Source organism: Scyliorhinus torazame, chromosome 19, assembly GCF_047496885.1.
Source record: "Scyliorhinus torazame isolate Kashiwa2021f chromosome 19, sScyTor2.1, whole genome shotgun sequence".
NCBI classification, from domain to species: Eukaryota; Metazoa; Chordata; class Chondrichthyes; order Carcharhiniformes; family Scyliorhinidae; genus Scyliorhinus; species Scyliorhinus torazame.
Genome location: NC_092725.1, coordinates 41,926,771 through 41,953,236, shown reverse-complemented (window position 1 = coordinate 41,953,236; position 26,466 = coordinate 41,926,771). Strand labels below are relative to the sequence as shown.

The 26,466-nt window shown below is 50.6% G+C and overlaps 1 protein-coding gene across 1 annotated transcript in view; it reads left to right on the top strand.

The window, feature by feature from the left end:
* The window catches only part of LOC140396662 (cytidine and dCMP deaminase domain-containing protein 1-like), a 209,376-nt gene extending 187,766 nt beyond the window's left edge, over positions 1 to 21,610 (top strand). Inside the window, exons 13-14 of the mRNA XM_072485457.1 lie at positions 20,612 to 20,777; positions 21,542 to 21,610. Coding sequence (XP_072341558.1) covers positions 20,612 to 20,777; positions 21,542 to 21,610 — 235 coding nt within the window. The remainder of the gene's footprint in view (positions 1 to 20,611; positions 20,778 to 21,541) is intronic.
* The last annotated feature ends 4,856 nt before the right edge of the window (positions 21,611 to 26,466 follow it).

Sequence of the window (26,466 nt, the reverse complement as noted above, 5' to 3'; positions counted from 1 at the left end):
AGAAGCCTTTTCTGCATCGATTGCCATCACATTTAACAGCCTTCTTACATTGGCCAGTGTGGTAGTATGCATTAGGGGTCATGTGGGACTGTGAAGCCGTGATGTCATTGGCTGACAGATCCCGGGTCCTGGTTGGCTGTTGACCTCTAGCTCCGCCCTGAAGGCGGAGTATAAGAACCTGGAGTTCTCCCCCGCAGGCCAGTCAGCTACTGAACTGCGGGGAACAAGTCACGCTTAATAAAGCCTCATCGACTTCATCTCTATTCGTCTCTCGTGAGTCTTTGTGCGCTACAGCCAGCAACTGCCTACCCTTAACAAACCCTGTCTGGGCCTCCATAATAACGTCCGGAACACAATCCTCAATCCTGGAGGACAAAATTTTGGCCAGCAGTTTGGCATTCACATTCAACAGAGATATCGGCCTGTAGGACCCACACAGCTCCAGGTTCTTGTCCCGCTTCAGAATCAGCGAAATCGTGGCCTGTGACATCGTCGGGGCAGCAACCGTCTTTCCCTTGCCTCATTGAACATCCTCAACAACACCGGCCCCAATATCCCAGAGAACTTTTTATAGAACTCCACTGGGTACCCGTCCGGACCCGGGGCCTTATCCGCCTACATGGCCTTCAGACCTCCACTATCTCTTCCAACCCGATCGGGGCCCCCAGCCCTTCTACCAGCTCCCCATCCACCTTTGGGAAATTCAGCCCCCCAAGAAGTGGCTCATCCTCTCCGGCCCCGGAGAGGGTTCCGACCGGAACAGCCTACTGTAGAAATCCCGAAACGCCTTATTCACCCCTGTTGAATCTCCAACCAGGTTCCCATCTCCGTCATTTACTTTCCCTATCTCCCTGGCTGCCTTCCTCTTTCTAAGCTGCTGTGCAAGCATTCTGCTGGCCTTCTCTCCATGCTCATAAATCGCCCCCTCGCCTTTCTCAGCTCCTCCACAGCCCTTCCTGTGGATAACAAGCCAAACTCCGCCTGTAGCCTCCGCCATTCCCTGAAAAGCCCTGCCTCTGGGGTCTCCGCATACCTCCTATCGATCTGTAGTATTTCCTTAACCAGTCGGTCCATCTCTGCCCTGTCCACCTTCTCCCTATGGGCCCATATCGAGATCAGCTCCCCTCTAACCTCCGCCTTCAGTGCTTCCCAGACCATCGCTGCTGAAATTTCCCACGATTCATTGACGTGCAGGTAGCTCTGAACACATTTCCTCAGCCGCTCGCACACCCTTTCATCCACCAAAGGTCCCACATCCAACCTCCAGTGCGGGGGCTGGTTACTGTCTTTACTAACCTGTAGGTCAACCCAGTGCGGGGAATGGTCTGAGATTGTTATCGCCGAGTACCCCGTGTCCACCACCCCAGCCAGCAAGACCCTGCTCAAAATGAAGAAATCGATCCGGGAGTACACTTTCTGCACGTGTGAGTAGAAGGAGAACTCCTTCACCCTCGGCTGCCCAAATCTCCATGGACCCCCCCGCCATCAGCTCCAGAACCTTCTTAGTTCCTTTGCCATTGCTGGCACCCTGCTCGTTTTCGAGCTTGACTGGTCCAAGCCAGGGTCAATAACTGTGTCGAAGTCCCCTCCCATGCCCAACCTGTGAGAGTCCAGGTCCGATATCTTCCGCAGCATCCTCTTTATAAACTCCACATCATCCCAATTTGCCGCATACACATTTACTAATACCACCTGCACCCTCTCTAGCTTCCCACTGACCAGAATGTACCGACCTCCCACATCCGAGACTATTCTACCCGCCTCAAACACCACCCGCTTATTGATCAGGATCTCAACGCCTTTCATCTTTGAATCTAGTGCTGAGTGAAAGACCTGACTGACCCAGCCTTTCCTCAATCTAATCTGGTCAGTTACTCTAAGATACGTCTCCTGCAACATGAAGACACGTGCTCTCTTGATCGGCCCACTTAACCCTCGAACATTCCAGGTGATCAGCCTCGTTGGGGGGCTCATTGCCCCCCCCCCCCTTCATCGATCAGCCATCCACTTTTTGGGTCCGCCTCCACCGGTCCGCCCCCAGGCAGCCTTTGCCCCAACCTCCTCTCTGTCCCTTGGCCAAGTCCCTCCCTCATCAGCAGAACATTTTCCCCCCTCCCCCCCTCAGAAACAACACTCTGTCAGCCAACCCCTTTGATAAACCAAACATATGCACCCTCCCCCCCTGCGCTTCCGTGAGCTAGCCCACCCAGCTAGCTTGGTGGCCCCCATTCCTGGCACCGGATAGTCTCCCACCTATTGTTCCCTCCCACCCTAAACCACCCCCCCCCCACCCACCCCCTCCCCCCCCCCCCCCCCCCACCCGCTCGTACAAACATACTCCAACATCAAACAATCCCCACACAATTGCCCGACAGAAAGACACTAAAATCTAAACAAGCACACCTCCAACCCCAACAGTGCAAATGAAAGCCTTAACTCACTCAGGTCCCAAATCCATACAGAAGGCATTACAAACAGTTTTCACAAAACGAAAAACGAGAAACTGTTTTTTAAAAGAACAGAGAAACTAAAAGAAAAGAAAACATGAACGCTGCAGCAAAGTTCATAAGTTCTCAGTCCACCACCAGTACTTTCCTTTTCACGAAGTCCAGCGCGTCCTCAGGCGACTCGAAATAAAAGTGCTGTTCCTCGTACGTGACCCAGAGGCAGGCCGGTACAATTGTCCGAACTTCACCTTTTTCTTAAAAAGAATCAACCTAATCTGGTTGAAGCCTGCTCTTCTCCTGGCCACCTCCACACTCAGGTCTTTGTCGACCCGCAGGATACTATTGTCCCACTTACAGCTCCGTGTCTGCTTGGCCCACTAGAATGCGCTCTTTTTTCAAATTACCTGTGGAATCTCACCACCATTGCCCTCGGGGGGGTCTCCCGTTCGCGGCTTCCTCGCGAGTGCTCTGTGAGCCCTGTCCACCTCCAAGGGTCGGGAGAATGCCCCATCCCCCAGCAGCTTCTCAAACATATCCCCCTACATTTACTCTCAAAAAACCGTCTCCCAGCATTGATCCCTTACCCTCGTAGGCCCATCGAAACCTGCTAACCAGGCTCCAATGTCCGCATGCGCGGGAGCGTCAGCGGCCGCCGACAGTTTCCCGCGCATGCGCAGTGGGGAGAGTCTCTTCCGCCTCCGCCATGGTGGAGGCCGCGGCGGAGGCGGAAGGGAAAGAGTGCCCCCACGGCACAGGCCCGCCCGCGGATCGGTGGGCCCGGATCGCGGGCCAGGCCACCGTGGGGGCACCCCCCGGGGTCAGATCGCCCCCCTGGGGGGCCAGGACCCCGGAGCCCGCCCACGCCGCCTGGTCCCGCCGGTAAATACCAGCTTTGATTTACGCCGGCGGGACAGGCAATTTCTGGGCGGGACTTCGGCCCATCCGGGCCGGAGAATTGAGCAGGTGTCCCGCCAACCGGCGCGGCCTGATTCCCGCCCCCGCCCAATCTCCGGTACCGGAGACTTCGGCGGGCGCAGGATTCACGGCGGCCAACGGCCATTCTCCGACCCGGCGGGGGGTCTGAGAATGACGCCCCTCATGTCTGTCCCAAGCCTTCTGCCTTCACAAACGCCTCAACCGCCTCCACTGTTTAGAAATAAAAATCTTTGGCGTTATACGTCACCCTCAGCTTTGCCGGGTATACCATACCAAATCGTGCCCCAGTGTTGTACAGTGCCGCCTTCACTCGGCCGAACGCCACTCGTCTTTTTGCCAACTCCACTGGTAAATCTGAACTCTTGCACCATTCCACTGCTTGATGGTCAGAGGATTGGATAGGGTGGACAGTGAGAGCCTTTTTCCTCGGATGGTGATGTCTAGCACGAGGGGACATAGCTTTAAATTTAGGGGAGATAGATATAAGACAGATATCGGAGGTAGATTCTTTACTCAGAGAGTAGTAAGGGCGTAGAATGCCCTGCCTGCAGCAGTAGTGGACTCGCCAACACTAAGGGCATTTTAATAGTCATTGGATAGACATATGGACGATAAGGGAATAGTGTAGATGGGCTTTAGAGTGGTTTCACAGGTCGGCGCAACATCGAGGGCCGAAGGGCCTGTACTGTGCTGTAATGTTCTATGTTCTATTTTCATGCAGTACTTTTGGAAGCAGATAATTACTGCTCTTGTCGGTTCATTTACTTTGGGCTTCGGCCTTAATGACCGAAGAGCTCGGTCCAGCTCATACCAGGAGGGGTTCTCACCCTCCCCCATCAACTCTGCCAGCCTCTTAGTGAAGTACTCTGTTGGCCTTGAACCCTCTGTCCCTTCGGGCAAGCCCACAATTCTCAGATTGTGCCACCTCGAGCAGTTCTCCAAGTCCTCAAGCTTTGCTCGGAGTCCGCTGTTGACCTCCACCACCCTCCGCAGCTCGTCCCCCATCGAGGTGAGCTGGTCACTGTGCTGCGACACGGCCTCCTCCACTTCCTTCACCACCTCGCCCTGCTCTCTCACTTCTTCCAATGTCTTTGCCACAGCCGGCTCCACCAATGACTTCAATGCGACAACCATCTCCTTCCACAGCCATCACCTCGGTCATCTTTTCCACCGTAAGCAGTGCGGCCCCACCGTGTGGTCCAGCATTCACCATCTTGTCAGTGCTTTTGCTGGTCCTCTCATTGAACGGCGAGCCCACGCTTCCTCCCTTCTTCGCCTCTGCTTCTCACATCCGTTAACAACTTATTATTTTTCTTTCTTTTTGTTTCTTTCTGGAATCTTTTTTTTCAATTTTTAAAAAAATTCTTCCTACAAAAAAGAATTTAAAACTTTCTTGAAAAATTCTTTCTCTTTTTTTTCATATTCCACAAAAATTCCACTGGGATAGGACTTCAGGGGCGGGATACTCCGACCCCCCGCCAGGTTGGCGAATCGCCGGGGGCTGGCGTGAATCCCGCCCCCGCGGGCCGCTGGCCGCTGAATTCTCCAGCACCGGATATTCGGCGGGGGCGGGAATCGCGCAGCGCCAGTCGGCGGGCCCCTCCCCCGGCGATTCCCGCGAGGGGCCGAAGACCCGCTGCTGGAATGTCAGTCCCTGCCGGCGAGAATCAAACCGCCTCTCTTACCGGCGGGATGAGGCGGCGCGGGCGGGCTCCGTGGTCCTGGGGGGGGGGGGGGGGGGGAGCGGGGCGATCTGGCCCTGGGGGTGCCTCCACGTGAGGGCACTCTTTTCCCTCCGCCGACATGTAAGAGACACCCCCCCTGCGGCACGCCAACCACTCCGCTTAGCCCCTAAAGGTGTGGGGAAATCCGCACCTTTGGGGCGACCTGACGCCGGAGTGGTTCCCGCCACTCCATCCCGCCGGGACCCCCCCGCCCCGCCTGGTAGGGGAGAATCCCGGCCCAGACTTCTTAAAACAAACACATTCTCGGCGGGAGCCACCTGATATGGAACATTTCCACTACATCGCCCTCTGGCTTCGGGCCTACCACCTCGTCCTCAGTTTGGCACCACCCCCGCTGCTCCAAACACCGCGTTCCTCTGGGCCCACGCCTCAGCTCCAGCTGCCCAACACTCGCGCGGAGTTCCTCGCCAGTTCTCAAACCGGCCCAGCTTGATACCCGGGACAGCCCCAAAGGCCAACAACAATCGGGAGGGAGAGAGAGAAAAATCGGGGAAACCGCCGAAAGCGCCATAGATAGTGGCCACCGGTGGGAGATCCTCTCAATGCGGCTGACCCGCTCGTAAATGCCACCGGAAGTCTCCATCTAGATCATTAATGTACATTACAAACAGCAAGGGACCCAGCACCGATCCCTATACACCACTGGACACAGGCTTCCAGTCAAAAAACAACCTTCAACCATCATCCTCTGGCGCCTGCCACTAAGCCAGTTTTGGATCCAATTTGCCTAAATTTCCTGGAGCCCATGGACTCATACCTTCTTGATCAGTCTCCCATGTCAAATACCTTACAAACTCGGTTTGTTCTCACGAGAGCGACGGAAGTTGAGGGGCGACCTGAGAGAAATCTACAAAATTATGAGGGGCATAGACAGAGTGGACAGTCAGAAGCTTTTTCCCTGGGTAGAGGGGTCAATTACTAAGGGGAATAGGTTTAAGGTGCGAGAGGTAAGGTTTAGAGGAGACGTGCGAGGGAAGGTTTTTTACACAGAGGGTAGTGGGTGCCTGGAACTCCTGCCGGAGGAGGTGGTAAAAGCAGGTACGATAGTGATGATTAAGGGGCGTCTTGACAAATACATGAACAGGAGAGGAATAGAGGGATGCGAACCCCGGAAGTGTAAAAGGTTTTAGCTTCGACGGGCAGCATGGTCAGCGCAGGCTTCGAGGGCCGAAGGGCCTTGTTATGGGCGAGGCATTTTCAGAGTCCCAAAATGTATCATGGAGTTCAACCAACATCTCCCTTTAATGGATTTGTTGCTTTCCCGAGCACACGGCTTGTTCCCTAGGTGTGGTATTTCAATTATGGACACGTGGGTTTTTAAGCACAAAACACTGTTTATTCCATGAACTCAACTTAACATCTTAAATAAACATTGGATCTCTTAACACCCCTTACTTCAAAAATAACTCAGAAAATATTGCAACAGTAAATACTTCCTTAAAATGTTCCTTCAAACTTCCAAGAGAATTAACACCTTTAAACAGTATCACATCAGGTGAAAGGATATATATATTTTCTGTAGAATGGCAGAGATATATTAGCTTGGGTGACTTCAGCTCCAGCACCTTGCTTTCTTCATGCAGCTCTCTGGAAACCCACAGACACACCCACGCTGCTTTCTCAAACCTGGCTTTCTCCCTTCTAAGCAGATCACAGCAAACCAGAACTTCTCAAGCTGCTGTCTCAAACTGGCTATCTACTTTTAAACTGCTCTCAGTCAGGCACTTTTTAAACTAACTGCAAAACCAAACTGCAAAACAAAACTGCAAAATGGCTGACCTGAGCTGAGCTCCACCCACTCTATGACATCACTGTTTTCTTAAAGGTACATCGCTGAAACATCCAGTTCTTAAAGGTACTCTCACATGACACCTCCCCCCAAGAAAAAAAAATAAACCATCAATTTCAAGATGGTTTCATTTTTCACTTTTACACCATCCACTAGGAAATGTACACAGTAAATTTACCTTTTTTTTTTTTTTAAAAACAACACATGCAAGCAGGTATAATAATATCGTCCATTTTTCTATGTTCTTCTTCCTCAAACCGAAATCCTTCTCGATTGACAGTCTCTTTGAACAAAGTCTCTGCACGATCCATCCATTCCTCAACGCCTCGTCATTTCTCTTCAGAATCAGATAATTTAGTTCAATCTGACCACGAGTCCCTTGCAATTCTCCAATACAGGAGCATTGGTGATCACAGCTTTCATCAGTGGAGTAATCATGCCACAAATCTTTTGCGCAAAGGGTCGATCAAATTCATTCATGCTAAGAGATTGCATTTTTTCCCTTTGTCTTGAAGGTAACGGAAACTCCGCAAGGAAAGTGATTCGGGCTTCTCCAAATTCACTTTCGGCTAGGTTCATCACCAAGCCCGCCATCTGAAGTCAATCGAAGAACTCCATACGATGGTTTAAATGTTCTTTCCATGTCTGGAACTTAGAAATATAAGCAGATTGTCCCACTTTCTCAATGCAATCCTTCATTGGTGGGACAGGATAAGAGTCCGTTCTTGTAACTGCATTCACCTTTCTATAGTCCACACACAACCGTTGTGTTCCGTCTGGTTTAGGTACCATCACTATGGGTGAGCTCCATTGGCTGCAACCCACTTCAATTATGCCATTCTTCAGCATACTCTCAATCTCTTTGTTAACCTATGCCAATTTTAAAGGATTAAGTCTATATGGATGCTGTTTGATAGGAACAGTATTTCCCACATCTACATCATGTATAGCCATTTTAGTACTTCCCAATTTATCTCTACAAACTTGCCCCTGTGATATGAATAACTCTTTCAGGTCAGTTTGTTTTTCCTCTGGAAGGTAACTTAACAATTCATCCCAATTTTTAATAACATCCTCATTTTCCAATTTAATTTGAGGTATGTCAAATTCACAGTCATCTGGATTTGGTTCGTCACTTTGAGTTAGAATCATTAAAACCTCCTTTTTCTCTCCATCCCGTTCAAAGTACCTTTTAAGCATATTCACATGACACACTCGGTGAGTCTTCCTTCTATCTGGTGTTTTAACCACATAATTCAACTCACTTAATTTCCTTTCAATCTGATATGGTCCACAAAACGTAGCTTTTAAAGGCTCCCCTACCACTGGTAACAACGCTAAAACTTTATCCACACTGGCAAAACTACGAACTTTGGATTTCTTGTCCGCTACCCGTTTCATCACATTTTGTGCAACTTTCAAATGTTGTCTAGCCAATTCACCTGGCTAGACAACTATTTAATCGTTCCCTAAAATTTGACACGTAATCCAATAGTGTAATTTAGGTGCATCCCTAATTGCAAACAATACGAATGGAATTCCTTTATCCCAATCCTCAGGATAATCTTGACAATACGCCCTCAACATTGTCTTTAATGCCACCTGATGCCACTTTTCTAACACTCCCTGCAATTCTGGATGGGACGCATTTGATTTAAATTGTTTTATTCCTAAACTATCCATAACTTCTTTGAATAACTTTGAAGTAAAATTTTTTCCTTGATCCGATTGAATTTCTGTGGGTAGTCCATATCTAGTAAAAATTTAAAGTAACTCCTCCACAATCCTTTTAGCTGTAATATTACGTACAGGAATGGCCTCTGGAAACCTAGTAGACACATCCATTACAGTCAAAAGATTTTGATTATAACTTTTTGTTTTAGGAAGCGGTCCTACACAATCAATTAGGACCCTTGTAAAAGGTTCCTCAAATGCTGGAATGGGTATTAACGGCCCTGGTTTTATCACTGCTTGAGGTTTCCCTATCACTTGACATGTGTGACATGTTTGACAAAATTTAACGACATCTTTATGTAGTCCAGGCCAATAAAAATGTTTCTGGATTTTAGCTTGAGTTTTCCTTATTCCCAAATGACCTTCCACTGGTACCTCATGTGCAACTCGCAACACCTCCTTTCTATACCCTACCGGCAATACTACTTGATGAACTTCTGCCCACTTTTCATCCGCCTGCATATATACAGGTCTCCATTTTCTCATCAAGACATCATTTTTACGGTAATACCCGTAACTCTGGTATACTCTCAGATTCCTCTTCTGTATATGCTTTCTGATATATCTGTTTTATTTCTACATCTTTCTGTTGTAACTCCACCAATTTTCCTGAACTAAAAATATACGCCTCATCCTCCACCTGTTCTTGTTCTTTTTCAACCATCTGATCAAAAATCGTTTCTGATACTTGCACTTCAACTTCACCTTCACTCTTTGATTTCTCCTCTTGTCTTAACCTGTGACTTTGCGACCTTGTTGCTACACAATCCGGAAAAATCCCAGGATATTCATCCTTCAACACTTCAGTTGACTGATTTTCCAATGGCTTATCAACCACAGTAGGCATCACTCCCACCTGCGATCCAGCTATATCATTACCCAAGATAAACTGTATTCCTGGACAAGATAGTTTATCTATTACTCCTACTATCACTTCACCACTCTTCACTGGACTTTCCAACCTTACCTTATATAATGGAACGCTACTCCTCTCACCCTGAATTCCACATATCACCACCTTTTCTGGCAACATTCTTCCCAAACTACATAATTCCTCATCTCTTACCATTAAAGATTGACTAGCCCCTGTATCCCCTAAAATTATGACTTCTTTACCTGCCCCTCCTGATACACATGAGTAAAATTTACCCACACAAGTAAATTCTTTAAAGACATCTGGCAACTTCTTAACAATTACCTCTTGAACTGGCTGTACAATCTTTTGCACCTCCTTCGCTTCCCTTGGGCTTTCCTTTACCACTCTAACAAATCCCACTGTCTTATCCTGTTTTACCACACCAGCCTTCCCAGTGCTTTTCTTCAACCACCAACACTGTGACTTTACATGGCCTAGTTTATTACAGTGAAAACATTTGAAACTTTTCATTTCTTTTCCACCCTCCTGGATTTCTTTTTTAATCTGAGGTACACTCTCTTTATTGTCTCCCATCAGATCACCTTTACCTTTACCACTTGAGTATTTCTCATGTCCCCAGTTTCTATCCCTCACCGGCTGAAACTGATGTCGAAAACTAATCTTTGATTTATGAACTAATTCATAATCATCTGCCATTTCCGCTGCTAATCTCGCAGTTTTAACCCTCTGCTCTTCCACATGAGTTCTCATCACATCAGGAATTGAATTTTTAAACTCCTCCAAATATATAATTTCTCTGAGAGCTTCATATGTTTAGTCTATTCTCAAAGCCCTTATCCACCTATCAAAATTACTCCGTTTGAGCCTTTCAAACTCCATGTATGTTTGACCAAATTCTTTCCTTAAATTTCTAAACCTTTGTCTGTAAGCTTCAGGCACTAGCTCATGCACTTAAGATGGATTTCTTCACATCCTCATACGTTCCAAATACCCCCTCCGGTAGTGATGCAAACGCTTCACTAGCTCTACCTACCAGCTTTGTTTGAATCAGTATGGCCATCCTGTGGCCATTTCATTTGTTTAGCTACCTTCTCAAATGAAATGAAAAAGGCTTCCACTTCCTTCTCGTCAAACCTTGGCAATGCTTGGACATATTTAAATAGATTCCCACCAAGCCTTCGACTATGACGCTCTTTCTCACTATTCTCATCACTATGATCCAACTGTACGTTTCCCTTTACGTCTGCCAATTTTAACTGATTGTCATGTTTAATGGCCATTTTTTGAAGTTCAAACTCCCTCTCTTTATCTTTTTCCCTGATCTGTATCTCCCTTTCTTTTTCTTTTTGTTCTGCTAGGGCTAGTCTTTCTTTTTTCCTTTCTTCTCTCTCCTTTTCTTTTTCCTCTCTCTCTCTTCGTCTTTCTTTTTCCTCTCTCTCTTTCTCTTTCTTTTTCCTCTCTCTTTCTCGTATGCCAGCTGCTTTAATTCTTTCTCATGTTCCATTTATTTAATTTGCAACTGAATTTTTGCCATTTCCAATGAGTCAAACTCTATCTCAGACAACTTTAAATGCTTAGCCACCGCCATAATTACCTCATCTTTTTGCATTTTGTCAGGTAATGTTAACTGCCATGTTCTTGCTAAATCTAACAGTCTGCTTTTCGTTTCTGTCCGTAAAGTACTACGTGTGACATTCTCCACCCCCAAAAACATCTGAGCCTCTGAAAGAGCCATTGTTCACAACACGATCCCCACTTAAACTAAAATACCACACCGGAAAAGCAACAATCCTTCACTATCTTTAAGTTCACAAAAGCCAATCCAATAGATAGACTTTTATCCCCCTTGAGCCCCCTTTTATCCCCCTTGAGCCCCCAATTGTTATGGGCGAGGAGTTTTCAGAACCCCAAAATGTATCATGGAGTTCAACCAACCTCTCCCTTTAATGGATTTGTTGCTTTTCCGAGCACACGGCCTGTTCCCTAGGTGTGGTATTTCAATTATGGACACGTGGGTTTTTAAACACAAAACACTGTTTATGTCATGAACTCAACTTAACATCTTAAATAAACATTGGATCTCTTAACACCCCTTACTTCAAAAATAAATCAGAAAATATTGCAACAGTAAATACTTCCTTAAAATGTTCCTTCAAACTTCCAAGAGAATTAACACCTTTAAACAGTATCACATCAGGTTAAAGGGTATATATATTTTCTGTAGAAGGGCAGAGATATATTAGCTTGGTTGACTTCCAGCTCCAGCACCTTGCTTTCTTCATGCAGCTCTCTGGAAACCCACAGACACACACAACCTGCTTTCTCAAACCTGGCTTTCTCCCTTCTAAGCAGATCACAGCAAACCAGAACTTCTCAAGCTGCTGTCTCGAACTGGCTTTCTACTTTTAAACTGCTCTCAGCAAAACCAGCTAGGCACTTTTTAAACTAACTGCAAAACCAAAATGCAAAACAAAACTGCAAAATGGCTGACCTGAGCTGAGCTCCACCCACTCTATGACATCACTGTTTTCTTAAAGGTACATTGATTAAACATCAAGTTCTTCAAGTTACTCTCACATGACAGCCTGTTCCTGTGCTGTCCTTTTCTTTGTTCTTTGTTCTGTTGTAGGGGTGGAAACCTGATTGGAGAGATTTAAACATGGAGTAGAATTTGATGGCAACCTCGCAGCAGGGAAAGGGCCAGGAAATTAGACAAGCTGTTCAAGTCCATTGACTTCCACAGCACTGGAAAATCCCACCAGGGGGAAGGGCCATAACATTCCATTCTTGCAGTACCTAGAAAGAGAGGCACTGATTGGGGAGTCAACAAATAATTCTGGGGTGGTATTTAATGTGGGTGACTGGTATCTCGCCCTCTGAAGCCCTGCATACATTCAGGCAGGCCTGCTGAATTTGGCAATCCCAAAGATCAAAGAACCTGTGGGGTGGAATTACGCTGCCGAGGAACCAATCACAGAACAGTGACTGTCCATTACTTGGCAGTGACAGATGTGACAGATGTGTCAAAGATATTTCTAATTCTTTTACCAGCTCTCTGAATAAGGGATGTAGAATGGCCATTTATCCCCAAGTTGTACATCTCTGTATCAGTGATTTGGGCTACTTGTGACAGCCCAGCTCCTGTTCACTCCCTTGCTTTCTGTGAATAAACAGACCTGTGAATGAGTGAAGATGACATATTAACCCAGTGGATGTAGTGCAATCAGTAAAGGTGTTTATCATACAGATGCGGCATGTTATGTAAGGACGATGGCAAACGAGTGGGAGGTACAACACAGGGTTAGATACAGAGTAAATCTCCCACTACACTGTCCCCATCAAACACTCCCAGGACAGGTACAGCACGGGGTTAGATACAGAGTAAATCTCCCACTACACTGTCCCCATCAAACACTCCCAGGACAGGTACAACATGGGGTTAGATACAGAGTAAAGCTCCCTCTGCACTGTCCCCATCAAACACTCCCAGGACAGGTACAGCACATGGTTAGATACAGAGTAAAGCTCTCTCGACACTGTCCCCATCAAACATTCCCAGGACAGGTACAGCACGGGGTTAGATACAGAGTAAAGCTCCCTCTACACTGTCCCCATCAAGCACTCCCAGGACAGGTACAGCATGGGGTTAGATACAGAGTAAATCTCCCAGTACACTGTCCCCATCAAACACTCCCAGGACAGGTACAGCATGGGGTTAGATACAGAGTAAATCTCCCACTACACTGTCACTTAAAGAAATGGGTCTTTAAGAAATGGGTGTTTATCAGTGATGTCAGACAGTGGGTGGAGCTGGGCTGTCTGTCTGCTTTACTTTAGTTTTTGAGCAGGCTGCTATAGAGTGAGGTTTCAGTTTTGTTTTCAGAGGGAAGAGCTGCAGTGAAAGCCAGCAGATGTGCATGGATCTCTCTACAAGGGTGTTCATTTGGGTGATTTCAAAGGGATAACTGCTCTCATTAGAGAATTTAAACCTGGGGCGGGATTCTCTGACCCCCGCGCCGAGTCGGAGAATCGCCGGGGGCTGGCGGGAGTCCTGTCCCCGCCAGCCGCTGAATTCTCTGGCACCAGATATTTGGCGGGGGCGGGAATCGCGCCGGTCGGCGGGCCCCCCCGGCGATTCTCAGGACCGCGATGAGCCGAAGTCCCGCTGCTATAATGCCGGTCCCGCCAGCGGGAATTAAACCACCTATATACCGGCGGGACTGGTGATGTGGGCGGGGCTCCGGGTTCCTGGAGGCGGGGGCATGGGGCGCTGTCCCCGGGGGGTGCCTCCACAGTGGCCTGGCCCGCAATCGGGGCCCACCATTCCGCGGGCGGGCCTGTGCCATGGGGGCACTCTTTTCCCTCCGCCTTGGCCATAGCCTTCACCATGGCCGACGTGTAAGTGACCCCCCGCTGCGCATGCGGCAGGATGTCAGCAGCCGCTCCCGCGCATGCGCGGACTTCCGCTGACCGGTGAAGTCCCTTCAGCCCCGGATGGCGTGGCGCCAAAGGCCTTCCACGCCAGCCCGTGGAGCGGAAACCACTCCAGCACGGGCCGAGAACCTCAAGGTGAGGGCTTGGCCCCTAAAGGTGCGGAGAAATCCGCACCTTTGGGGCGACCCGACGCCGGAGTGGTTTCCACCACTCCATCCCACCGGGACCATGGGCGATATTCTCCCCTACCCCGCGGGGCGGAGGTCCCGGTGGGATGGAGTGGTGGAAACCACTCCGGCGTCGGGTCGCCCCAAAGGTGCGGGTTTCTATGCACCTTTAGGGGCCAAGCCCTCACCTTGAGGTTCTCGGCCCGCGCCGGAGTGGTTTCCGCTCCATGGGCTGGCCTGGAAGGCCTTTGGCGCCACGCCATCCGGGGCTGAAGGGACTTCACCGGCCAGCGAAGTCCACGCATGCGCGGGGGCGGTCTCTTACACGTCCTCTGGGTGTTGTTTGGGAATTTATCAAGGGTTATCGATAGAGTACTGTATTCTTTGGGGATTTATCGGTGTTGATAGTTGTTAAGATGTTTACTGTGTCCACTGGTTTCATAAATAAACAATATTTAATTTAAAAGTACTGTAACACTCTGTTGAATAACACCTGAAAGGCCCGTGTGCTCCCCAGAACCACAGTAACTTCAAAGTTAAGGGTCAGGTGAACTCCATGATACACTTTCGGGTTCTCTAAACCCTGGACCTTAACACTCTACACTGTCCCCATCAAACACTCCCAGGACAGGGACAGCATGGGGTTAGATACAGAGTAAATCTCCCTCTATACTGTCCCCAGCAAATACTCCCAGGACAGGTACAGCACGGGGTTAGATACAGAGTAAAGCTCCCTCTATACTGTCCCCATCAAACACTCACAGGAAATGTACGGCACGGGGTTAGATACAGAGTAAAGCTTCCTCTACACTGTCCCCATCAAACACTCCGAGGACAGGTACAGCACGGGGTTAGATACAGAGTAAAGCTCCCTCTACACTGTCCCCATCAAACACTCCCAGGACAGGGACAGCGTGGGGTTAGAAACAGAGTAAAGCTCCCTCCACACTGTCCCCATCAAACACTCCCAGGACAGGTACAGCACGGGGTTAGATACAGAGTAAAGCTCCCTCTACACTGTCCCCATCAAACACTCACAGGACAGGTACAGCACGGGGTTAGATACAGAGTAAAGCTCCCTCTACACTGACCCCATCAAACACTCCCAGGACAGGTACAGCACGGGGTTAGATACAGAGTAATGCTCCCTCTACACTGTCCCCATCAAACAGTCCCAGGACAGGTACAGCACGGGGTTCGATACAGAGTAATGGTCGCTCTACACTGTCCCCATCAAACATTCCCAGGACAGGTACAGCACGGGGTTAGATACAGAGTAAAGCTCCCTCTACATTGATGCACTAAGCGTCAAGAACCACAAAGACAAGTGAGACTTTCACTAAGGCTTTAACACACTACATAGGAAGCTTACCCGACACAGACGACCCCAGACAAAATGGGTCCGGTCTCAGAAGCTGGGTCTTATACTTAACTCCCGGGGGAGTGGCTAAGACGGAGCTCTCCGTGGCCAGGTCAGCTTACATACAGGTGACCAAACCTCTACAGAGCTACAGTACAATACACAGTACCATACACAGGATTACAGGGCCACGTTACACACAACTATTATATAACTATGTAGAATGCTAGGGAAGTACAGTGGTGTATCACCACATTCACCCCTTGTTTAGAAGGAAGTCCGGGATGAAAATATGGAGTAGCAAACACAGTGAACAAACAGGGAGCAACGAACAGAGTCCACCAGGAGGTTCCGTGTCGTCAGAGGTCGAGACGAACGATGGGTTTGGTCGATCTCTTTGAACGTCGGAGCTGCGGCGCTGAGGTAGTGTCCGGCGGTATCCGTGCGGTCGGTGGTGCTGGGTCGCGAGGCGGCATGATGTCGGCTGGCTCGAGGCGAAACTGCGGAATGACAGCGGCTGGCACGGAGTAGTAACAGGCCGAGGGATCGACGGGAGCAGAGCGGGAGCGGGGTGGAGGTTGCGCGGCGGGGGCGGCAGGGTCCCCAGAGGGGGCCAGGTCCTTGATGGAGACGGTCTCTTCACACCCGTCGGGGTACGCTATGTACGCGTACTGTGGGTTGGCGTGGAGGAGCCGGACTCTCTCCACCAGGGGCTCCGCCTTAGAGGTCCACACGTGCTTGCGGAGCAGGACGTCTCCCGGGGACAGGAGCCAGGACGGAAGCGATGTCACGGATGCCGATCTCCTGGAGAAGAGAAACATCCGCTCATGAGGGGTAGCATTCGTTGCAGTACACAAAAGGGACCGGATGGAGTGGAGTGCGGCCGGGAGGGCCTCCTGCCAACGGGAGACTGGTAGGCCTTTGGACTTGAGGGCTAGCAGCACGGCCTTCCAAACTGTCACGTACTCCCTCTCCACCTGTTCCCCCGGGGGTTGTAACTGGTCGTCCTGCACGAGGCAACGCCCCTGGCGAGCAGGTACCGACGCAGCTCCTCACTCATGAAGGAGGAGCCCCGGTCACTGTGAATGTAATACGGGAAGGTAGCCCGCAGTCTGTTCTGGTCCACCATTCGGTCCATCTCCCATTGGAAGACCGAGATTCCATTGGTGACACCAAAGGGTACCCTAAGAAAGTGGTAGAGGCAGCCGTCCGCCTCGAAGGCCGTGACAGTACGGTCCTCCAGGCGGATAGGGAGCTGGTGGTAGGCGGATTTTAAGTCTATGGTGGAGAACACCCGGTACTGTGCAATCCGGTTGATGATGTCAGATATGCGGGGGAGGGGATACGCATCAAGCAGCGTATGACTGTAGTCAATGACCATGCGGTGTTTCTCGCTAGACTTGACTACCACCACTTGGGCTCGCCAGAGGCTGGTGCTGTGAGCAATGATCTTTTCCGAGAGAAGGCGCTTAATCTCCGCTCGAATGAATTGGCGGTCCCCGAAACTGTAACACCGACTTTTAGTAGCCACGGGCTTGCAGTCGGGGATGAGATTAGCAAACAGTGAAGGGGGGGATCCTGAGCGTGAAGAGACGACAGGTGGGACCCGGGGGGGATCAGGGAAGAACTGGGCGTTGGAGACCGTGAGGGGGGGGGGGGGAGGGGGCCGTTAAAATGCAAGGTGAGGCTGCGCAGGTGGCATTGGAAGTCCAGGCCGAGGATCGCGGCGGCGCAGAGGTGAGGGAGGACCATGAATTTGAAATCCTGGAACACCGCAGCGTTCACTGAGAGGGTGACGACGCAGTAGCCCGAAACCTCGGCCGACTGGGAGTTGGAGGCCATGGAAATATGCCTGCGCGTGGGTAGTACCTTGAGGGAGCAGCGGCGCACGGTGTCCGGGTGGAGGAAGCTCTCCGTGCTGCCGCTGTCGAAGAGGCAGGTAACAGTGAAACAATTTACCTGAACCTCCATGGTGGATCTGGCGAGCTGATGCGGTCGGTCCTGGTCGAGGACGATGGATGCGATGGTGGAGCTGTTGGAGAAGGGTGCCGGATCCGGGGAGCGGCCTGCGGAAGAAGGTGGTGGCGCCCAGGTGTCGTAGGCTGCTGTTGGAGGCCAGGTTGCTGTCGCTGGCTGCATCTCAGTTGTTTGCAGCATTTTGGTCGAGTGTGCAGGACCGGAAGTGACGATCGGCGGCGGGGCGGACCCGGAAACGACGATCGGCGGCGGGCCGGAAGTGACGTGCGGCGGACCGGAAGTGACGTGCGGCGGACCGGAAGTGAAGGGAGCCGGGCAGGGGATAATCAAAGATGGCGGCGCCCCTGCGTCGCACATGTCGAATAGCGAGCCGGGAACGGAGGATGGCGGCACCCAGGAGTAGCAGTACCCCGAGGCAGCAGTGGAGCGGCAGACGTTTGCAAAATGACCTTTTTTGCCACAGGCTGAACAGGTAGCATCTGTAGCAGGGCAGCGTTTCCTGGGGTGTTTTGCCTGGCCACAAAAGTAACACTGGGGCCCAGGCATTATTTTTACTGCTGGTGTGGCTGCCTGTTGGGCCTCTGCCATAGTGACTGCCGTGTCCAGAGTCAGGGTAGTTTGCGCCAGTAGGAGTTGCCGAATTGTGACGGAAGCGATGCCAGCTACAAAGGCATCGAGCGCCAGGGCCTCAGTGTTCTGCTCAGCGGAGACTGCTGGCGCGTTGCAGGTGAGCGCGAGGGCACGGAGGTCCCGAACGAACAGTGATATAGGGGTTCACCCGGCTGCTGGTGCCGGGAGGCGAGGCGGTGGTGGGCGTAAATAGAATTAACTGTTCGTGCATACCGGCTTTTGAGCTTCACGATGGCGTCGGCGTAGGTCGTAGTTCCCGTGATGAGGTCGAAAAGGTCGTAGTCGAGCCATGAGCACAGGAGGTTGAGTCGGTCAGCGTCCGTTTTGACGAAGGCGGAGGATGCTTCCAGGTAGGCCTCGAAACACCGGAGCCAGCAGGTGTAAAGGTGATCCGCGCACGAAGCGTGGGGGTCGAGCGAGAGCTTGTCGGGTTTCAGAGCAGCCTCCATTATAACTGTAGTATATTAAATTGATGCATTAAGCGTCAAGAACCACAAAGACAAGTGAGACTTTAACTAAGGCTTTAATACACTACATAGGAAGCTTACCCGACCCAGACTACCCCAGACAAAATGGGTCCGGTCTCAGAAGTTGGGTCTTATACCTAACTCCCGGGGGAGTGGCCAAGGCGGAGCTCTCCGTGGCCAGGTTAGGTTACATACAGGTGACCGAACCTCTACAGAGCTACAGTACAATACACAGTACCATACACAGGATTATAGGGCCACGTTACACACAACTATTATATAACTATGTACAATGCTAGGGAAGTACAGTGGTGTATCACCACACCCATCAAACATTCCCAGGACAGGTACAGCACGGGGTTAGATACAGAGTAATGCTCCCTCTACACTGTCCGCATCAAACACTCCCAGGACAGGTACAGCACGGGGTTAGATACAGAGTAAAGCTCCCTTTACACTGTCCCCATCAAACACTCCCAGGACAGGTACAGCACGAGGTTAGATACAGAGTAAAGCTCCCTCTACACTGTCCCGATCAAACACTCCCAGGACAGGTACAGCAAGGGGTTAGATACAGAGTAAAGCTCCCTCTGCACTGTCCCCATCAAACACTCCCAGGACAGGTACAGCACAGGGTTAGATACAGAGTAAATCTCTCTCGATACTGTCCCCATCAAACACTCCCAGGACAGGTACAGCACGGGGTTAGATACAGAGTAAAGCTCCCTCTACACTGTCCCCATCAAACACTCCCAGGACAGGTACAGAACGGGGTTAGATACAGAGTAAAGCTCCCTTTACACTGTCCCCATCAAACACTCCCAGGACAGGTACAGCACGGGGTTAGATACACAGTAAATCTCCCTCTACACTGTCCCCATCAAACACTCCCAGGACAGGTACAGCACGGGGTTAGGTACAGAGTAAAGCTCCCTCTACACTGTCTCCATTAAACACTCCCAGGACAGGTACAGCAAGGGGTTAGATACAGAGTAAAGCTCCCTCTATACTGTCCCCATCAAACACTCCCAGGACAGGTACAGCACGGGGTTAGATACACAGTAAATCTCCCTCTACACTGTCCCCATCAAACACTCCCAGGACAGGTACAGCACGGGGTTAGGTACAGAGTAAAGCTCCCTCTACACTGTCTCCATTAAACACTCCCAGGACAGGTACAGCACGGGGTTAGGTACAGAGTAAAGCTCCCTCTACACTGTCTCCATTAAACACTCCCAGGACAGGTACAGCACGGGGTTAGGTACAGAGTAAATCTCCCTCTACACTGTCCCCATCAAACACTCCCAGGACAGGTACAGCACGGGGTTAGGTACAGAGTAAAGCTCCCTCTACACTGTCTCCATTAAACACTCCCAGGACAGGTACAGCACGGGGTTAGGTACAGAGTAAAGCTCCCTCTACACTGTCTCCATCAAACACTCCCAGGACAGGTACAGCACGGGGTTAGATACACAGTAAATCTCCCTCTACACTGTCCCCATCAAACACTCCCAGGACAGGTACAGCACGGGGTTAGATACAGAGTAAAGCTCCCTCTACACTGTCTCCATTAAACACTCCCAGGACAGGTACAGCACGGGGTTAGGTACAGAGTAAAGCTCCCTCTACACTGTCTCCATTAAACACTCCCAGGACAGGTACAGCACGGGGTTAGATACAGAGTAAAGCTCCCTCTACACTGTCTCCATTAAACACTCCCAGGACAGGTACAGCATGGGGTTAGATACAGAGTAAAGCTCCCTCCATACTGTCCCCATCAAACACTGCCAGGACAGGTACAGCACGGGGTTAGATACAGAGTAAAGCTCCCTCTATACTGTCCCCAGCAAATACTGAGGACAGGTCTGATTCTGTTTGAGATTCTGAACTCAGTGCTGAGAGATTCACATCATATTTTTATTGCCCGAGTAATGTCAATGTGAACTCCATTTCAGATTCCAATCACTCTCCTGTGGTGAACTCACTCTCGTTAAGATTCAACTCAAACCAATGTGAATGTTTTGTTTTAATTTGTGTTTGTTCTGCAGGTCTGAACGCTGTCTGAAGGATGCTGTGTTGTACAGCAGCAGTTACCCTTGTCCCGAGTGCTTGGATTTAATTATAGAAACCAAACGCATCACTGACGTCATTTGTGCAGCACCCGAAAATAAAAAAGATTTGAATTATTTCCCAAAGGGCTTGTCCATCACTGTGGTAAGCAGCAGGAGAATAAAGAACTGTCTTTACTCCAGATCTCTCAATATTTAATTAACAAGATGTTTCCTCAGTGTCGCACTTGTCAGATGGACACAGACCATGACTGATAATAGGGCTCAGCCAGATAGGCCACAAGCTCCAATCTCAATTCCCAGCCCCTGTTCAGTCAGACAATCTGATCTAGTCCAACAGATTCTTCCTTACAGAACGAAAGGAAAGTCAGACCTCGTGAATAGTGTTCTTACAGGGAACAGTTCAGTCGAGGGGGAGTCGTGGAGGTGTCTAGTAGCTGTGGGGAAGAAGCTGTTCCTATGTCTGGATGTACGATGATGTGTTGGGTAGGCTGGGTCGAGGTAGACTGCACTTGATGCAGTGTAGCGAGAGACAGACCTCCAACACTTGATAACATGCAACACGATTTTATTTAACATCTAAACTATTATATGTTCAACTGTGGGTTGACACTATGCTGGCTTGACTGAAGACCTGATACTAGCCTGACCAGGCTTAACTAGCTACCACATGGTGTTGGCACTGAGCTCTGACTGTCTCAGAGGCTGGGTCCCAAGAGAGCGGGAAAACTGGTGCCCTCTGGCTTTATAGTGGTCGTGTTCTGTCCGGTGATTGGCTGCTCTGTTCTGTGTGCTTACTGGTCATCCTATGTGTCACTCACTGCCTGTCTGCACTCCATAATGTACATGGATGCATATTATGACATCGCCCTCTCTTTTTTTTTAAAATCTTACATTGTTTGTGTTCAGCTAATAAATAGTGAGGTGCATGTGCTTGTGGACGTGTATATGTGCATGACTACATACAGAATGTGCTAAAAATGAACTTATATACACAGGAAGGTTTCGCTAGTGCAGATTTAGGACAGATGAAACGGCAGAAACGATATTTACAGAGGTCAAAACAATGCGGTAACAAAATTGTGCAAATCAAATTCAGTCTATAAGTTTAGTCTTTGTGGCGGGCGACGAATTCTGGTTGACCGCCTCAAGGGTGAATCAGGGGCCGCCTGCACTTGGAGAGGCGGGACTGCCACCAATGCGGTGGTCGCAGAAGTTGGCAGGATTGCTGGCGGATCGGTGGCCTCGTGGTAGGGCACGTCCGGAGGAAGCATTGTGGGAGGCGGGACATCACGGTTGGGTAGCGGGCGTGGAACTCTGCGCAGCGCCCGTCTGTTGCGTCATAGGAAGGAGCCATCATCCATGTGGACGAGGAACGATCTCGGGGCCACTTGCTTGACCACCACAGCCGTGGCGGACCAGCCGCCGTCAGGCAGCTGCACACAAACACCAGCGCGGGGAGATCCATGGCATGAGCGTCCTATGCTAATTTCTGTTGGGTCCGAGACTGCTGCATCTTTTGTATGACCGTGAGATGGTCAAGGTCGGGAACATGGATGGCTGGAACTGTGGTTCCGCAGAATGCGATTCATAAGCATCTGCGCTGGGGACAACCCAGTGGACAGCGGGGCTGCTCTGTATGCCAGCAGCGCCAGGTTGAAGTCAGAGCCTGAGTCTGCAGCCTTGTATATCTTGACGATATGGACCCCTTTCTCGGCCTTCCCGTTTGACTGCGGGTAGTGGGGGCTGGAGGTGACGTGACAAAAGTTGTATAGCCGAGCAAACTCAGATCACTCCTGGCTATAAAAGCAGGGACTGTTGTCACTCATCACTGTGAGCGGAATCCCATGTCTGGCAAATGTTTCTTTACATGCTTTGATCACCGCCTTTGACGTGAGGTCGGACAGTTTCATCACCTCAGGATAATTGGAGAAGCAGTCGACCAGGAGGACATAGTCACGCCCCTTGGCGTGGAAGAGATCGACATCGACTTTGGACCATGGAGAGGTCACTATCTCATGCTGCTTCAGAGTTTCTTTGGGTTGAGCTGGCTGAGATTTTTGACAGGTAGGGCAGTTGAGGACCGTGTTGGCAACGTCCTGGCTGATGCCCGGCCAGTAAACTGCCTCCCGAGCACTGTGTCGACATTTCTCGACCCCGAGGTGACCCTCATGGAGCTGGCCGAGCACAATAACTCGCATGCTCTGCGGAATCACGATTCTATCGTGCCTCATGAGGATGCCTTCCTTGACGTTGTAAAACTGGGGACACTGTCCCTTCTGCCATCCATCCGTGAGGTGCTGCAATACACGCTGTAGCAGAGGATCCTTGGCCATCTCCTCACGAATTTGAACGACCCTCTCATCAGTGACCGGAAGGTTGGAGGCACACAATTGCACCTGCGCATCAATTTGGCAGACAAAGTCGGTTTGCTCACACAGTGTGGTGATAGACCTGGAAAGGGCATCTGCAACAATGAGTTCCTTCCCTGGCGTGTAGACAAGTTCAAAATCGTAGCGGCGTAGCTTGAGAAGGATTTGTTGTAACCAGGGTGTCATGTCGTTTAAATCCTTCTGGATTATGTGGACTAGTAGCCTGTGGTCCGTCTCAACCGTGAACTGTGGGAGGCCATACACATAGTTGTGAAACTTGTCGATTCCCGTCAGTAGGCCCAGGCATTCCTTCTCAATTTGAGCGTACCGTTGCTCAGTGGGCGTCATGTCTCTGGAGGTATACGCAACTGGGGCCTAGGAGGAGGAGTCATTCCGTTGGAGGAGCACCGCCCCAATACCTTCCTGGCTCGCGTCAGTGGAAATTTTGGTCTCCTTGGTAGGATCGAAAAATGCTGGAACCGGAGCTGTTGTGAGTTTTGCCCTCAGCTCACGCCATTCTTTCTCATGAGAGCCCACTGGAATTCCGTCGATTTTCTGATGAGATGGTCGAGGGCTGTGGTGTGGGAAGCCATGTTGGGAATGAACTTCCCGAGGAAGTTGACCATCCCTAGAAAGCGGAGGACCGCCTTCTTGTCCTCTGGGATCTTCATGGCGTTGATCGCCAAAACCTTGTCCGCATCTGGCCGCATGCCTTGCTGCGAGATGTGGTCACCCAGGAATTTGATTTCTGATTGACCGAACGAGCACTTGGCCCTGTTGAGTCGGAGGCCATGCTCGTAGATTCTGTGGAATACCTGCTTGAGGCGATCGATGTGTTCTTGAGGAGTGGTGGACCAGATTATGACATCGTCAACATACACGCGCACCCCCTCGATACCCTCCATCATCTGTTCCATGATGTGGTGAAATACCTTTGAGGCAGAGATGATGCCAAAAGGCATCCGGTTGTAGCAGTAGCGACCGAACGGGGTTTTGAATGTGCACAGCTTGTGACTGGATGTATCCAGCTGTATTTGCCAGAACCCCTTGGAGACTTCCAGCTTCGTAAAGAATTTGGCATGAGCCATCTCGCTGGTCAACTCTTCTCGTTTTGGTATCGGGTAATGTTCCCTCATGATGTTGCGGTTTAGATCCTTGGGGTCGATGCAGATTCGAAGCTCTCCTGATGGCTTCTTGACGCAGACCATGGAACTGTGGGTCTGTGACCTTTGATATGATGCCCTGGTCCTGGAGGTCCTGTAACTGCTGCTTGAGGCAGTCCTTGAGGGTTGCCGACACCCGACGTGGTGCGTGGATCACAGGGGTGGAGTTTGGTTTGAGCAGGATTTTGTATCGGTATGGGAGTGTGCCCATTCCGTCGAACGCGCTGCGGTACTGCGTGATGATGTCATCAATTGCAGCCTGGAAGGTCTCCTCAGGTGAGGCCGTCACCTGTGAGGATGACATGGTGTGGACTCGCTGAACCAGGTTCAGGAGTTTGCAGGCCCGAGCACCAAGCAGGGATGCTCTGTCAGGTCCTACGATTTCAAATCACAGTGTCGCTTTAAATGACAATTTGGAAACTCCGAGTTGGCAATGGCAGCTATGGCATTGCCATTGTAGTCAAGGAGCTGGCAGGCCGGTGGTAGAATGATTGGACACGGATGGTGGCGAGATCGGATTTCGAGATGGGGATAGGGTGGAGGTGTGGACCTTGGGTAGGGTGCTCTTTCCAAGAGCCGGTGCAGACGCGATGGGCCGAATGGCCTCCTTCTGCACTGTAAATTCTATGATACTATGATCTATGAGGTTCGCCGATGCGCGGTGTCCAGTTTGAACCGGATGTGAGCCTTGTTGACTGCGAGGACAGCACACCACTCGTCGTCGGGATCCACGCTGAGGATCGGGAGGTGCGTCGCTGTCTTGGAGAAAGGCAGTGCATGCTTCGTAATGATGCCCACCCGGCATGGAGATTTGAGGCACTCAGCATCAGGATCTGTTGGGCCATCGGGGTCAGAGGCAGGCATGGCCTGTTGTATTGAGCAGCCGCTTCTGCGACGTGGCAGGGATCGCTGGATGCTGGGCAGTGGAGCAGATCTGCAAAGGGCTGCGTAGTGGCCAAGCTTGCCACACTGTAGTCACCGTCGTGATTTTGCCGGACGTTGCCGCTTTAAGTGGGCGGAACCACAATTCGGACACGTCTTGACGCCGACGTCAGCGCGCTACGTGCGCCATCGCGCATGCGCAGTGCGGTGGAATGATGTACGCACCTGCGCATTCTGGTCGTCGGTCTCGCCGTCCTCTCGGTCGTGGCGCGCATGCGCAGGGGTCCGGGAAAAGCGCGCAAAATAGCCACTCTCGTCGATACTTAGGCCCTGCATTTGTACGATGGCCTGCACCTGTTCCGCCTCGTGGGAGGTTAGCTTTACCGTTTCTGCCGCCCTGATGTGGGGGTACCGATTGTTAGCATGTTCGTGGAGAACGCACGTTTCGATGGCGATGGTGAGGGTGAGCTGCTTGACTTTCAGGAGCTGCTGGCGAAGGGAATCAGAGTGGACCCCGAAAACGATCTGATCCCGGATCATGGAATCAGTGGTCGAGTCACAGTTACATGACTGCGCGAGGATGCGGAGATGGGTCAGAGAGGATTGAAAAGGTTCATCCTTACCCTGAAGCCTCTGCTGGAAAACGTACCGTTCAAAGCTCTCATTCACCTCAATGTCACAATGGCTGTCGAACTTCAGCAGCACCATTTAAAATTCCGCCTTGTCTTCGCCTTCAGCGAATGTAAGGGAGTTGTAGATGTGGATGGCGTGGTCCCCGGCTGTGGAGAGGAATTGTGCAATCTTCCTGGCATCCGATGCGGCGTCGAGGTCGGTGGCTTCGGGATAGAGTTGGAACTTTTGTTTGAAGATCCTCCAATTTGCACCGAGGTTGCCAGCAAGCGGAGCTGCAGAGGAGGGCGGACGTTTTCCATGTCACCGGATGGCTGTTTGCTGGTCAACGCTGATTCACTCAAGGTAGGTCCGTCAATTTTCAGCATCATTCACTGGTACCATGATGTGTTGGGTAGGCTGGGTCAAGGTGGACTGCACTTGATGCAGTGTAGCGAGAGACAGACTTCCAACTCTTGTTAAGATGCAACACAATGTTATTTAACATCTAAACTATTATACATGTTCAACTGTGGGTTGACACTATGCTGACTTGACTGCAGACCTGATACTAGCCTGACCAGACTTAACTAGCTACCACATGGTGTTGGCACTGGCTAGCTCACGAGCTCTGACTGTCTCAGAGAGAGCGGGAAAACTGGTGCCCTCTGGCTTTATAGTGGTCGTGTTCTGTCTGGTGATTGGCTGATCTGTTCTGTGTGCTTACTGGTCATCCTGTGTGTCACTCACTGCCTGTCTGCACTCCATAATGTACATGGATGTATGTTATGACATAGGGGTCTTCAGA